The sequence below is a fragment of the Alexandromys fortis genome, unplaced genomic scaffold (assembly GCF_014885135.2).
Source record: "Alexandromys fortis isolate MF-2015 unplaced genomic scaffold, M_Fortis_MF-2015_v1.1 scaffold_120, whole genome shotgun sequence".
NCBI lineage: Eukaryota > Metazoa > Chordata > Mammalia > Rodentia > Cricetidae > Alexandromys > Alexandromys fortis.
The window spans coordinates 1,462,420-1,478,693 of NW_026067999.1; the positions used below are offsets into that span (position 1 = coordinate 1,462,420).

The following is a 16,274-nucleotide window of genomic DNA, read 5'->3' on the forward strand; positions in this document are numbered from 1 at the left end:
GTGGCCAAAATGCAGAAAATAAGTAAGTACAAGGTACCAACTCCAATTGGTACAATAATAACACAACACCTACACCTAAGGCTCTAGGAAAATTGAGGAAGAGATGGGAGAATTGAAAGGGCCAGAGGATCGGGACACCTGCTAACAGACTGTCCCTTCTATGTGAGAGGGAAACTGCACCTATGAAATCTCAAGATTTTGGTTGCATAAACAAGACCTGAATAATAGCACCAATTGACATTCTAATGTGGATGGCAGAAATTCCACAAGGCCCTACCTCCAGGAGGAAGAGCAAGGAATGGCTGCTGAGAGAGAACAAAAGGACAGAAGAAAGAGAGCAAGAATCAGTTTTCTCCTGGGATTAAGACCCCTGATATAGGTTATCCAATCCCAAGTGGTCAGCCCTAAACACGTGTACATATAGAGGAGAGAGAGAGAGAGAGAGAGAGAGAGAGAGAGAGAGAGAGAGAGAATAATTAAAGAAGAAGTCGTGTGAATTGGAAAAGAAGGTGGAATATGGAGGGTGTTGGAGAGGGGAATGTAAAATTTAAAAACAGTAACAGTAACAGAACTGTGCTGCAGTTTTATGGTATGGTGGTGGTGGTGGTAGTAGGGTGTGTGGGGGTGTGGGGGTGTGTGATGTGGTGTGTGTTTGTTTGGGGGGGGAGGGGACAGGGGTTGAGACAGTGTCTTGGTGCGCAGCCTCAGCTGACCTGGAACTCACTATGTAGATCGAGCTGACTTTGAACTCCTGTCTCTGCCTCTGCCCCTTGAGTACTGGGATTAATGGTGTGCCTCTACATTTCTTTTTCTTAATGGAATGTACTGGATGACGCTACAATTTTGTTCAGATGCCTAAAGAACCTGGAAAAGCTATTGCTGCTGCTATTGACAAATGGCATACTAATATTACTGGTCATATATATGCATGAGTACATATTGTGTAAATCTGAATTTTTGGAAACTTCAGTTGTGCTATCATCTTTGGAAAAAAGTACCCCAGTTTGCCATGTTGAGTTGGCACTGTACAGAAATTAATAGCCATATTGGTCTAGAAATGTTAAACTTAAGGTTTTTTCCCATTAAATATTTAAAGTTTTATCTCTGTGAGTTTGATTACAGAAACTAATAGAGCAGTCTCTAAATAATAAAAAAAAAGAAAGTCCATGAATGCCCAGTTAGATTAAAAGGCCACTGTCAACCTAAAGAATGTCAGCGTGCATTCTAGTACCAATGGGTATTTTTAATGTTCATGTGTGTTTAAAACAATCCCCCAGTTGTGTGGCACTGTGCATCTATCAGGAAGGCAGCTTACTTTCCTTTGGCATAAGGATCTCTCTCTACAATATCACAATGATGACTCACTGTAAGAGTGGGTAATAAAGTTTTCAAAAGGAAATAAATGAACTGACGGGGCATGTGTCAACAAGGACAAATTCCAAAAAAAAAAATAACAATGAGAGGAAAAACAAGTTTGCAGAAGGTTGTCTCAAAGAATACAATGTCTCATTTTAAACTGAAATAACATAAAAATATTTTTGTTTTCTTGATCATCTATATGATATATGACAAATCTATGTATATAACAAAAGTAGAAAATAATTTTAAATCTTGCATGCTGAAGTATTGTCTCACTATGCAAAACAAGTTGGTTGCAACCTTGCTATCCTCCTACCTCAGCCTCCCTAGAGCTGGGCAAACAGGCATGGCTCTATCTGCACCATACTTAATATCATTTTAACCAGACAGTTCCTTGGATCTGGTATTAAATCTGGTACTTGCTGTATCTGCTGGCATCTATTCTCCTTTTAAAAAATAAACTTGGCACAGTAGTACATGCTTGTAATCCCCGAACCTGGGAAGTGGAGGGAGGAGGATAGGGAGTTCAAAATTATCTTCAGCTGCATAGTGAGTTTGAGACCAGCCTTGACTACATGAGACTTTGTCTCAAAAAAGAAAAATGAACACTATTGCAAACAGTATTCCTAAACAGTACTATAACATAACGGCTTTTAGTGTGTTACCCTCTCATCTCACTCAAGTATATGTTACAGTGACACACAACCGGAATCCCAGAGCTCCAGAGACTGAGACAGAAGAGCTGAGGCTAACTTCTGGGTACTCAGGGCTAGCCACTACTAATGAAAACTTGTCTCGATAAAATACATGCTAGCTATAAAATGATGTGATCTAAAGAACCAGAAGTAATAAATTGTTTCATTTACATTATAAAGGTTTTATCTTAAAGTATGTATGTATGTGAGGGTGCACATTAATATAATATCCACAGAAGCCAGAAGATGATATCAGATCCAATGGAGTTGTAGTTACAGGGGGTCATGAGTCACCCAACATGAATGCCGGGAACTAAACAGTATGTGCTGTTACGTGCTGAACCAGCCCCTCATTTACATTTTTAAAAAATAGCTCTGGCTAACAATGAGCCACAAAAAACCCAGCATGGCACAATAACCCCAAAGGCACAGTAGTGATATTCATATCTTAGAGGTAACTAAAACAAGTCTCTAACTGAACTACTCAACAAGAAAAAAATTATGCCTGGTACTGGAAACCTAACCAAATAACTCCCCAGGTGCAGTCACAGATCTTAGATGGAAGTCTCCAACCACCACTTTACTAAACCAGCATAATCCCTAACTACATCTAAGTATTTTTCCTTATACCCACAGATAAGTGTAGTTCTAACCCTTCATCAAAGAACCTTCTCTTTGCAACAGATGGAGACCATTAGAGAAAACCACAAATCATTGTGCAGAGTTCTGGAACCCAGTCCCAACGGATACATCTATAAAACGCCCCAGCACCTAACACTTTGAGATCACTGTGGAAGAGAGAGTGGGAAGATTCTGAGAACCAGAGGTCCAGGGAGTTTTCTATGAGGCTGTCTCCTGGCACCCTCAGAAGCTACACCCACAATATCTTACCACCACGTCTCAACATGAACTGACCAAAGACAACAACAATATACATAGATGACCGAAGAGTCCAAGAGGCCTAAACCATATACAAGAAATTAAAGCAACTGAGGAATGCTGAGTAGGGTCTTCACTGGAGAAGAGCGCATCGATTAGTTACCCAATTCCAAATGGCCAGCCCTGAAAACAAGTAACATTATACACACTGAGCTGGTTGTATTTTGGAAGCTATGTGTATATACAAATAGATATACGCATGTAACAACAATTAATTCAAAAACAGGTCATGAATTTGAACGAGAGCAGGGCATGGTATATGGGAGGGTTTGAAGGAAGGGGAAAATAATGCAATTGTATTACTTCAAAAATAAAATAATTTAAAAATTATAAGAAAAAGTGTTTCTGGCGAATAATCTCACTCATAACAAGAAATTTTTCCTGATCAGGATTTTGTTGATTTCCTTAGTGAATAAGCAGTTTCTTCAAAGTTTTTTTTTTAATTTTTAAATGAGTGACTTGTGGTGACACACATTGTAATCCCAGCACTTGGGAGGTAGTGGCAAGAGTTTAAGGTCAACTTTTGCAATATAGTGTATTTGAGGCCAGCTTGGGCTATGAGAGACCCTGAGTTCAAATTAATGACTTCTCAGCGAAGAGATTGGGAACAGAGATTTTCAAAACATCCCCAACTGAGCTGAAGAGCTGGCTCAATGGTTAAGAGCACTTGCTGCTCTTACAAAGGACAAGAGTTCAATCCCCCGCACCCACATGGCAGCTCACAACTGTCTGTACCTGCAGATTGCAGGGAATCTGATGCCCTTTTCTGACCTTGGTGGGCACCAGACACAGAGAGAGACAAAGAGAGAGGGGGGGGGAGGAGAGAGACAGAGAACACATTCATGCATGCAGAAAAAATGTTTATACATAAAAAAATAAATAAATCTAAAAAAAAAAAAAAAACTACTTCTCACAGCCTGGACATACTTCTTTACCACAATCCGAATGTGACAGATACTACTTATTGGGCTTCTTCCCCCATTCAATGACTTCTCCTGATAATACAGATTGAACAGAATTTTATAACTAATCTTGATGCCCAAGGATGACCTACCATAAAAATGACAACCAATTATAACTATCAGCCTGAAACATAAGCAGCATCTCTAGAGAGTGATACCATATAAAAGTGGACATTATAAACTAGTCTACATGTTTGTCAATTCATTAAGTCAAATATTAAGTTCGTCATTTGGAGTTAGCTATTGTGTGATTTAAGGACCTCCTATGCCCACTCAAGCTTACAATCACCTCCCAACAACATCATTCTGAAAACCAAACCTTTAATGCATGGATCTTTAGAAGACTCTTAACCATAACAAGTGTTAATATTTTTATAGATAAGTGTACAGGTATCTAAATCCCACATATAAAATGTTATGCATACAATTTATAAGTATATACAAATATTTCTATATAAACTGGAGAAACCCCTACAATAATCTGTAGGTTTACTTCTAAAACTAAATAATAGATGCAGTGGGGATTGTGTTTTGGTTTGGTTTGGATTGATTTTTGGTTTTTCGAGACAAGGTTTCTCTATGTAGCTTTGGTGCCTGTCCTGGAATTAGCTCTTGTAGACCAGGCTGGCCTTAAACTCAGAGATCTGCCTGTCTCTGCCTTCAGAGTGCTGGGATTAAAGGTGTGAGCCACCACCGCCCAGCTGCAGTAGTTTATTTTATGCTTCTAAAAGGAAATAAAATTAAAATTTTGTTGTTGGTGGTGGTTTTTTTTTTTTTTTTTTGAGACAGGGTTTCTCTTTGTAACCTCACTGGCTGTCCTGGAACTTGCTCTGTAGGCCAGGCTGGCCTCAAACTAATAAAGATCCTTCTGCCTCTGCCTCCAAGTACTGGAATTCATCACAATCGCCCAGTAAAATTGTGTATTTTATAGGGCATTTACTCCTGGCCAGATTTTCTTCTTTATTAATAGATAATAAGATTCTTTTTAAAGACAAGTTCTCATTTCCCCGGGCTGGCCTCAAATTACCTGAGTATGACCTTGACTTGTGACCCTTCTGCCTCTACCTGCTGAGAGCTGAGACTTTAGGCGTGTGCCACCACGTCCGATTTTGACGCAGTGCTGGGAACTAAATCCAGTGTTTTGTGCATGCTAAGCAAACACTCTACCCACTGAACTACATCCCCAGCCGTAGATTATAATAATCTTAATCGTATGCTTATTAAGAGGAAAACCTGGCCATTAACCATAGAAACCACCAGGTCTTGTTATTGTCTCAATGATCTGAGCAGTTATACCTGTTGGGCCAGTTAAATCTGAACTTACAGGTTCCTGTTTAGAAGGGAAAGGGGAAAGTTTTCTACATTTGTTTTTTAAAAAGCTAATACTCTAAATGAGGTGAAATCAATGAAGTTAGACAAAGCACCAAAGTGATAGATAAAACTTAGATGGCCACTAGATGCCAACTTTGATTACCTATCCAAGTTCGGGGTGACTTTAAATGTTAATTTTTACACTGTACCAAGAGTAGTGGGCTATTCTAATTTTACTAAGTTAAAGGGAGTACGGTTGATTTTCTGGAGTTAGTAAGGGAGCATAAAGCTCAGACTTCCTACAAGCAATCTAGGAATGGCCTCTTTTGCTAACATCTGAAACAGTCTTTGTGTAGTTTTCCACTCTAAGTCCCTGTACCTTAAGGTCTTTTTCAATTATGTCAACTTCAAGGAAGCCTCTGTTAGCACACAGGAAAGCCCCCTCTCCAATTCCTGAAAAAACCTCAACCAATTCTCAGATGCCCCCTTTCTCTTATCACACTTGATGTATTACTGACCACAAAATAACCCCTGCCACATGCCCAGCCCACCTATTGGGTGCCTTGCCCCAGCAATGTAGTAAATGTATTCTGAAGTCACTATAAGAGCTACAGTTTGTTTCAGAACACTGACTTCCTCATCACCTTGTGCAACTCAACTGCTCAGCAGCAGTGGCTGACCTATCTTCTTATCAAGGAATTCTATAGGGAAAAAAAAACAGCCATGCCAAATTCTATGAATATTAATCATGTTCAGAAATCCTAAATTCGAAAAGGTGAAGCAAGTGGCTCAAATCACACTCATAAACACATGAGCATATAAACCAGCAGTATAAACCAATCTTGACAGACAAAAAGGCAAAACCCCACAAAGGCAATGAATGATATGGCAAACAAACCATAAAGCCCTCAGCACTCCCTAGGAACTACATTTGAAAGCCTTGCTCGACACTGTAAATATTCAGTTGGTGTTAATAACTTTCACACTATTGCTTTTGAAGTGAAGATTCATATTTGGGGTTTTATAGTAACATTTTTATCACCAGTTACTGCTGGTGACAACAAGTGACAGACAAAAGGCTTAACAAGCAGTCTTTCTGCAAGCTTCAAGGAAAGCACCAAACAAAAACAGCACCTGCTGCGAGTCATCCCTTCCTCCTTTCCAGGTATGGGGCGGGCAGAAAGAAGCTATGACACCCTTTGTTTCGTAACTCGACGTCAAAGTCAAGGAACAATAAAATGGGAAAGTACAGCTATATACTTCTGAGTCCAGCCCTGGGCCCAAATGGGGAACTTATTTTGGACTTGACCAATGCCCTTCTCTTGCAGCCTCAAGTCCCTGCTCTACAACTGGGCATTAAGATTTTGCAGTTTCACACTAATAATCAGAAACACATTACTGAGCAAATGTATGTAGCAGATACATATCACAAATATAAAGAGAGGACAACATGTAGTCCTAGGCCAAGAGCCATAGAGACACACACGTACACACCCTTCAAGTTCAAATCCCAGCAAGGCACCCTGAGTGTGCAGTCAACAAAGGGAGGGGCAGGAGCAAGGAACAGAGGTTAAAGCAGACAGCAGCCAAAACAAACATCACTTCCAGAACAGGGCAAACTTTGGGTCTGGGAGGCTGAAGAACCCCCAGAAACGACAGGGGTGCTGGACTCTCTCAAGGGACGAAGAGCGCACCCAAGCACTGGGTGAGGAGGAGAGCTGCAGAGGAGGCTGCTGTCCCCGGGGACAAGGGCGTCGCCGCCATCCTCGGCTGCACAGCACCCCCCTTTTTTTTACCGCCCTGGCCACCGCCCTCTAGATCCCCGGGAATAGTCGTTGTCGCCCCATTCTTCCATAGACACCGTCCCCACAGACCCGCGAGGGATAAAAGAGCGCAGAGATATACCTGGTGCAATGTCTCAGGTGGCAGCTGGGAAGCTCGGAACAGATCGGCCACTGGACCGGCGGCCGCAGTGGCAGTGCTGGGGGCGACCCTGGTAACCTCGGGGGGTCCAGGTCCCGGGCCCCCGCTTGCAGCGCCAGCACAGCGCGCGAAGAGCTCAGAGTAGCACTGCTGCTCGCTCTCACTCAGCAGCAACGGCGGCCCCGCGCCGCAGCCTCCACCCGCCGCCACCTCCATAGGGCCTCCTGTGGGGTCCCGGCCGAGCGCTTTCCGGGTCGCGGTGCCGGTGCCTCGGTCAGGGCCACCGAAGCCGCCTTGGCCTCCGAAGCCGCCGCCCCCACGCCCCGCAGCTGCAGCGCCTCTGCTTCCTCCAAGCGCGCGCCGGCCCCGCCCCCCGGGCTTGAATGTTGTGCCTCGGACGCGCGGCACATGGAGACAGGCGCGGCGCCGACCAATCACAGTCCGGGATTCCACCTGGGCCCCTCCCCTGACGGCCGCCCCGCCCCGCCTCTTCTCCAGGTAAGGAATTCAACTCAGCCGGCTGCCTTCCCAAGCTTATCACCGGCTCTGCAGGGGAGGCCAGACCTGGAGAGTGGCTGCCAAAGCCTATCCAAGCCACGCAGCTCCTGAGGGGTACCTTGGGCTCTCCACCCTGACTGGCATGGGAACACCTGGACACACACACACACAAGAACAAACAGCGCTTTTCAGGGGATGGGAAAAACTCTCTTTAAGAGTCTGGAACAGAAGTGGTGTCCACTTAGAAAAGGGACCAGGCACGAAAAGTTGGATTTCTCTTCCTCTATAATAGTATTGCCTATGCCCTGAAAAGCTAAAGAACAGAGATGTTCTTACAAATGGGGTCCCAGCGCCTCTCTACAGCTTTGAAGATGGTGATGAGGTTAGGTCACTTTCTCAGGTATGGCTCGGGTCTGGATTTGAGTCTTACTAAGAAATGCCAGAAGTTACTCTTAAATTCTAGAGAATGTGAACTCCATTCTGCTCAGTGCTCTACTGAAATCTGGGAAACAGTGGTGGGAGGGCACTGTGTGGAAAAGTTATGCCTGGTGATTCCTGAAAGAACTGACCTCTGTAACACAGAGTCCTCGCCTTCTAGAGCGATGATTTTTTTTTTAGACAAGCTCTTTCCTTAAGACATCTGAAGATACTTCTTTTGGCAGGAAAACAAGCATATTTTTAATACAAAAATTTTCAAGTTCCTACCAAAAAAATCAACACTAGAACCCAGAACTTTATAAACCCCATGTGTTTTTTTTTCAAATGGGCTTCCTCCCCTACGGCTATTGCTCAAGTCAAGCCTCTATGAAGAGAAAGTCTATGCTAAGTGTAGTGGCTGTTGCTCCTAACCTTAACACTAGGAGGTTGGGACAGAAGAACCCTGAATTTTTTAAGCTACTGTAGGCTACATAGTGAGTTCTAAGCTAGCCCACAAAACCAATCTACTAGAAAAAGAAAGGTCTGCCCCACAACACTGCAAATTTCAACATCAGTATTGTATATTTGCATTTTTTTAAGACAGTCTCTCTACATAACCCCGACTGACCTGGAACTCTCTTTGTAGACCCAGCTGGCCTCAAACTCCACAGAGGTCTGCCTGCTTCTGCCTTCCAAGTGCTGGGATAGAGGCATGTGCTACCATGCTGGGCTCCAAAAGAAAAATCTTAAGTGCCATTGTTCTTGAGAAGAGTTATACAAATGTACCCACTGTACATACACTAACCCAAAGAGGGGAACTGTTGATGATTAAACACTACTAAGAGGACATGTTAGAGCTGGAACTGGTGGCACATACCTTTTTTAAACCCGGAACTCAAGAGGTGGAGGCAGAGAGATTTCTGTGAGGTTGAGACCAGCCTGGTCTACATAATGAGTTCATTCCAGCCAGGGCTACATAGTGAGACATTGTCTTAAAAAATACATAGAGAGGGAGAAATTTGTATGTGTACATGCAGTTTTTTTTTATATAATAACGTACATATATAGAGGTATATGTCATCCCAAATAGTTTTATTTTAATTAAGGCCAGATGTGGCACATGCCTGTAATCCTGGCACTCCAGAGGCAGACCAGCCAGAGCTACATAGCTGGACCTGTGTCAAGACCAGTAACAATAGCCGGGCGGTGGTGGCGCATGCCTTTAATCCCAGCACTTGGGAGGCAGAGGCAGGCGGATCTCTGTGAGTTCAAGACCAGCCTGGTCTAAAAGAGCTAGTTCCAGGACAGGCTCCAAAACCACAGAGAAACCCTGTCTCGAAAAAGAAAAAAAAAAGAACAGTAACAACACAAAAAGGTCAAAAAACCAATGCCAATTCAAGAAATTCTATGAATGATAACAAATACACGTTGATGTTATAGTCAACTAAAATAAGGACCAATGGAAGGAAGAGAGGAGAAGAGGGGGAAAAAATCACGAGATTGGGGAAAACTCAAAGGGAAAGGGGAAGAAAGAGATATTTGAAAGAAAAAAAAGGAATGTCTTAACTTCAATGATGGCCAGAGTTATACTTCCACTTTGGACTCTGGAGAAATAAAATACAGAAGATCCATGATGGAAATATGACTCAGTAACACAGTTTTTGCCTGGCATGTACCAAGCAAGCACAAGAATGGCCTCCAGTACTAAAGAAGGAAAAGAAAAGAAGATTCAGCCCAAACATGTTAACAACTAAGTGAAGCAGTGAACTTTTAGACAATCTCCTATGTAATATGCCTTCAAAAATGTGTCTCTTCTCCCTCAACTAGCACATTGTAATGAGCTTTCTCGGGAACGTGCCTACCCTTAAAGGGCTTTCCCATCTGCGTGTGTGTCGGCCCCCAGAATAAAGTCCCCCATGCTTCATTTGTTCACAGAGGTCCAGCTTTGGCTATAACTCCCAGGCTCTCCTTGCCCACTACAGTTACTAACATTTTTTGCTACTCATATTTTCTGCCCTGCCCTGTCCTTGACTGTCTTAATTTTGCACTCACCAAGAGGTGAACCCAGGTTTGGTTACAAATGCAGAAAGTTCTCTCTTCAAAGCTTTGATCCTTTATTCCACACACTTTGCTTCACAGTCGCTGGGAGGGAAGATGGCATAAACGCAGAAAGAATGACGTCGTGAGACCGCAGGGACTGCCTAGATACAGAGAATGTCTACTTCAAAGTCCCATCACACTTTCCATGACTGTCATGCCTTCTCAGGAACATGGAAGCTAAGAAGTAGATAATTTGCTTCCTACTTTTCCAACTGTTCTAAGCTTTCCTGGAGAGTAACTCTGTAACCAATAAGTCTGCTCTATGTGCTAGGCAACAAGCCCACTTCCCCCAGGGACTCCTGGAAGAACAAGTACAGGCTATCATAGCCCCTGACTTTCTTATAGTGGGGTGCAATAAAAAGCTTTACATGATATTTTTGGACACACTATCTCATACAAGTCTCACAGTAACCCCAAGGTAAATTAGATAGATAGATAGATAGATAGATAGATAGATAGATAGATAGATAGATAGATAGATACATACATACATACATACATACATACATACATACATACATACATACTATTTGTTTCTTTTAGACAGGGTCTCCTGCAGCACAGACTGGCCATGAACTCCTGATTCTTCTGTCACCACTTGTTCAGTGTTGGGATTACAGGCATGCAACACCACATCCAGTCAGAAAGACATTTTCTTGAGATGAAAGGTCTCGCTTTGTATATCAGGCTTACCTCAAGTTTGTGATCCTCCTGCCTCCACTTCTCAAATGCTAGGATTACAGGTATGTGTCACTGTAGTGGTTTGAATGAGATAGGCCTCTCATAGGTCAAATGTTTAAACCCCTGGTTTCCTGTTGACTGCACTATTTGGAGAGGTTTAGGTGGTGTGGCCTCTCGGGAGGAGGTGCATCACTGGGGCAGACTCTGAGACTTTATAGCTGCACACCACTTCCAGGTCACTACCTGCTCCATGTTTGTGGTCCAAGTTGTGAGCTCTCAGCTCCCTGCTCCTGCTGCCATGCCTGTCATTTGCTGCTATGCCTCCCCACCATGAGGAACTCTTATCGCTCTAGAACCTTAAGCCAAAATCAAGACTTTCCTTGATAAGTTGCTTTTGCCCATACTATTTTTATAACAGTTACAGAGAAATACTAATACAGTCACTATGACCAGCATGAAGACCTTTTTTACCTTCGTTTCAGAGATTTAAAAACGTAGAACTGGTATGATTTGCCCAACTGGGCACCACATTTGGAGTTCATTTCTTTCATTATTCAAGCCAATTTACTAATACTGAGAAATATTTATCAAGCAGTAGATATCACATGATATGCAGGCAGTCTCACATCTGTGCCCATCAATGGTTCATACAACCAGCATTTAGGTAGGGCAGGAAGTGCTTACTGTATGTGTACTGGAGTGCTTCAAGGAATTAAAAAAAAATACAAGGTATGTCGTGTTCAAAGAGTCAACAACCTCGCTAGAAAAGACAAATCTAGCACAACAAACAAAAATAAATAAGAGACACTATATAATTACGTGCTAAATCACGTGCCCCAGGCTAAGTGCTGTGCGAGTTTGAAAATCAGAGAAATCCACGAACCAGCACTAACCCAAGAAGACTCCACAAGAGGATGGGCATTCTCTGAGAATGAGAGGAAGTGGGAAGAATAAATGGATAAGACAATGGAGGGAAGGGAGAGAAAGGGCTATCCTGAGAAAGGCAAGCACACTAGAGACTTGCCACCAAGAAAGTAACGAGTGAGGAAAAGCAAGCAAACTGGGCCAAGTGGGAGAGCAGTCTCTGATGCAAGCCTTCAGGCTACAAGAAAGATCCTGGTTAACAAAGTCCAGGGGACACAATCAGAAGGGTCTCTGGTGGTTTGGATAGGCATGGTCCCCATAGACTTGTGTTTGAGTGCTTGGCCCATAGAGAGTGGACACTATAAGGACGCTTGATCTTGTTGGAGTAGGTGTGGCATTGTTGGAGGAAGTGTGTCACTGTGAAGGCAGGCTTTGAGGTCTCATATCTGCTCAAACCATGCCCAGTCTCTCCTTCTTCCTGCAGATCAAGATGTAGAACTCTCTGCTCCTTCTCCAGCACCACGTCTGCCTGCATGCCGCCATGACCCGCCATGACCCGCCATGATGATAATGGACTAAATCTCTGAAACTGTAAGCCAATCCCAGTTTTTCTTTTTAAGAGTTGCCATGGTAGGGAGAGCTGGCAGGCTGCTCAACCCAGCTACCACCCGGGACCAGAACCAGAGTTATAAGTTTACCCACCTCAACATCCACCCTATCTGTGAACTGTTAGAGCACGTAAAGGGGCCTGTCCTGCAGACCCAAAGCTCCAGGTTATTGTTACAACACAGGGTAACAACGGGATACACAAGAGGAGTCCTAGTGAAGGTCAATTATCAATGGTGTAGCAGAAGCAGAGGCCTCGTACCAGACCAATGGTTCATTGCAGTGAACACTTGCAAGTAAAGATGTATGGACTTGGGCATAGTGCATGACCAGCTGTGTCACATTACAGCTTCCATGGTGAGATTTCTTTTTTTCTTTTATATTTTATTTTATTTTAATGGGGGGATGAGGTTGCCAGGGCAGAGGGCAGATACCAAAGGAACAGGGAAATGAATGGGATCGGGATGCATGGTGTGAAATTCACAAAGAATCAATAAAAGGATGGGTAAAAAGAAAAAGCGTTGTCATGGTCATAGTGTCTCTTCGCAGCAATAGAAACCTAATTAAGACAGGGTTCAACAGTAGTAATACTTAAACCAGGAAACAGCAGGGACAAAGTGGCATTTTTAAAAGTGTTTTTACTAGGCCAGCTACAGTGACTCATGCCTGTAACCCCAGCACTGGAGAGGCTGAGGCAGAAAGATCCAGATTTTTAGGCCAGCCTGGGCTACATAATGAGACTTTTGTGTTAAAGATATTTTTCTAAGTGTTACTAACTAAAGAATGTCGAGTATTATACTTTATTTCCACAATAATTTTCTAAATTTTCTAAATAAGAGAAATAGTTAGGAAACCTCAAAATAAACACAGGTAAGAAAGTAGAAACTAGAAACACAGATGTGTTCATAAGGCTGAGTAACATTTAAAAAGCCCTATTGTAAGGGTTTGGTTGTGCGTGCGTGTGTGTGTGTGTGTCTGTGTGTGTGTGTGTGTGTGTGTGTCTGTGTGTGTGTGCACCTGTAGCAGTCAGGGACTGATTTCCGGTACGCTCCCAAGTCACTCTCCACCTTATTTCTTTTGAGACAGGGTCTCGCAGTTTACTGGAGATCACTGATTCAGTTAGACCAGCAAGACCCAGACATCCTCCTGTCCCCACCCCCAGTGCTGGAGTTATAGATGTATGCCATCATACCCAGCTGTTTTATGTGGATGCATGAGGACTCAGGTCCATGTTTGTGTGCCAAGTTGTGCTTTACCCACTGAGCCATCTCCCCAGCCTTCACAAGAACCTTTGGAAGATGATTTCTTTCTATTTTGGGGGTTCTGAGCTTACACACTTGCTTTAGCTCCAGCATGACCAGAGAAACCAAAATAGTCCTATTTCTAAGGAATTGCCGGGAGGTTCTTTTTTTTTTTTTTTTTTTTCTTTTTGAGACAGGACTCTGTAGCTGAAGCTGATCTTAATCCTCCTGCCAAGTACTGGAATTGCAGATCTGTACCACACAGCAGCAAAAGGTGTTTTAAGTTATGCTTAATTAGACCCAATCTCAAACAAAGAAACCAACCCAAATGAAACTCAAAAAGGAAGCGCATGGCATGGCTATGTTCCAATAAAACCTTAGCTATGCATTTCGTGTAATGGTCACACAACATGGAATGTTAAGTACACAGAAAGAACTAAGTTCTCCAGTTATTTAGAATCTGTAAAGTCTGGATGGGAGCGATACCCCAGAGCACTTGCTGGGAAAGCATGAGGACATGAGATCAAATCCCCAGCACTGACATGAGCCCCCCACCCTTGCTCATGTGTGTACTTTTCATGACTGCTTCGGCAAAGGCAGTTTTGAGTTATTGCACCAGATAGAGCATGCCACACAAAGCCTGAAGTAGTAACTCTCTGGCCCTTTATACAATGTTTGCCAACCTGCCCTCAAATATGACAATCTTCCATTTCCTTATACCTACGGGCACTTTATGACTCATCAGGTTAGGGTTGGGGAAGGGTAGTGGTTAAGAGAGAATTCAGTTTGACTTCTCTGGAGCGCAGTGATACTGGGATACTGCAGATACTATCTCAAAAGATTAGTGAAAATTACACCCTGTTGTGGAAGGGGACAGACTCATGGGTCCCCTCCCTGAGGACTCATGCACAGTTGGGGGACATTTTCTTTCTTCTGTACACAACTCCACTGAAGCTAAAAGGACGGGCTAGTGGAAGAGGCCAGCTGAAAAGAGCAGGTGGAGTGGAGGAGGGCAAGAGAAGGTAATGGGAGTGAATAGGATCAGAATACATACATACACGTGTGGAAACATCATGGCAAGACTCATCATTAGGTATTATTAGTATTATACTAATGAAGCATATTTTTTTAGCCAGGCGTGATGGTGCCCGCCTTTAATCCCAACTCAGGAGGCAGAGGCAGGTGGATCTCTGAGTTTGAGCCCAGCCTGGTCTATAAAACGAGTTCCAGGACAGCCACTGCTGTTACACTGAGAAACTCTGTCTTGAAAAAAAGTGTTTTAAAGAAAATAGCTGACTGGATGGCTCAGCGGTCAAGATCAGATACTCCTCTTGCAGTTTGGATCCCATCCCCCACATTAGAGATCTCACAATCGCCTGTCATTCCAGAATATCCAATCCCTTCTTAACACTGTGCTCACCTCTACTCACAGGTACATAGCCTCACACGGATACAGAAGTGAAAATAATAAGTAATAAATCTTAGGGCGGGGCGTGCTGATATGTGCTTTTAATCCCAGCACTTGGGAGGACAAGGCGGACAGATCTTGTGAATTGGAGTTGAGCCAGTTTTGATCTACTTGGAGAGTTCTAGGCCAGCTGGGCTACTGAATAATAATATTAACAATAATACCTTTTCAAAAGAAAAAAAAACTTTAAAGATTGGTGGAAATTAAAAGAGTGCTCAATTTTGACACCAAATAAACACTTGTTTGATTGACTTTAACTTTTTCTTCTTGCTAATACTAAGAATAGGTAGATCTTTATCAGTATGAGAGGGAATTCAATTCCTCTGATGGTAATTTTTTTCTCTCTACTCCCCAAAAGGAAATACTGAAGTAATACTGGCACCGCTCCTATCTCCTGGAAGTGATAACATGGAAAAGAAATGGACCTTCCCCTATTCCATCTTTGTCTCTGTCTTTGTGAGTCTGTCTCTCTCTCTTCCTTCTTCCCTCCCTCCCCCTCCCTCTCTCTAGCCAACCCCCCTAATTTCATGTGTTTTCAGAGGGCACTCACTCCCACCCCCTCCCTGCCCCAGAATGTACACAAGTTCGAGAGCCCTGTTCCCAACTTCAGGACTTCTTAAAACATCTCAGGCAGGAACCGACGCACGGCGCGCGACGCAGCTGGCGCGGACCGGGACCGGCAGGTACTGACACAGTGGCAGGCAACGCAGGCAGCAGGGACCAGCGCAACACTGAGAGCAGATCGCCCCAGGACAATTAAATCAAAGAGGTAGGCCTTCGGTTGGCGAGGTCCCTGGCAAACAGGGAACCTGGTTCTTTTCCTGAAGACCAGTCTGAGGGGTGAGAGGGATCTTGGCCCCTGGCAGAAGCCAGGAAACAGAACGAGGGCATTTTGCAAGAGGAGCCTCTGGCCAGCAGGGAAACCTGATCTGGTTTTAAAAGACCAATTAGAGAGCATCAATAAGAGGAGATGGGCAGGCACCAAGGCAAAAATTCACCCAATAACCTGAAAAACAACATGAAAGCACCAGAACCCAATGATCTTACAACAGAAGGTCTTGAGCACCCTAACACAGAAGAAGTGGAAAAAATCGACTTTATGAAAGCAATAGAGTCCCTTAAACAATATGTAAAAAACACCTTTATAGAAATGGATGAGAAGTATAACAAAAAGTTTGAAGAATTGAGTAAATACGTACATGAGACCCTG

General features: G+C 43.4%; 1 protein-coding gene across 12 annotated transcripts in view; it reads right to left on the reverse strand.

The window, feature by feature from the left end:
- Window positions 1-16,274, reverse strand: part of Reps2 (RALBP1 associated Eps domain containing 2) — a 321,626-nt gene that overhangs the window by 236,370 nt on the left and 68,982 nt on the right. For 11 of the 12 annotated variants that reach the window (XM_050160589.1, XM_050160591.1, XM_050160587.1 and 8 more), the window contains exon 1: window positions 7,172-7,549. The exons of the other annotated variant lie outside the window; for it this stretch is intronic. In XM_050160589.1, coding sequence (XP_050016546.1) covers window positions 7,172-7,405 — 234 coding nt within the window. In that variant the 5' untranslated portion in view covers window positions 7,406-7,549. Of the gene's footprint in view, window positions 1-7,171; window positions 7,550-16,274 lie in introns of those variants that run through there. 12 annotated transcript variants of the gene reach the window in all.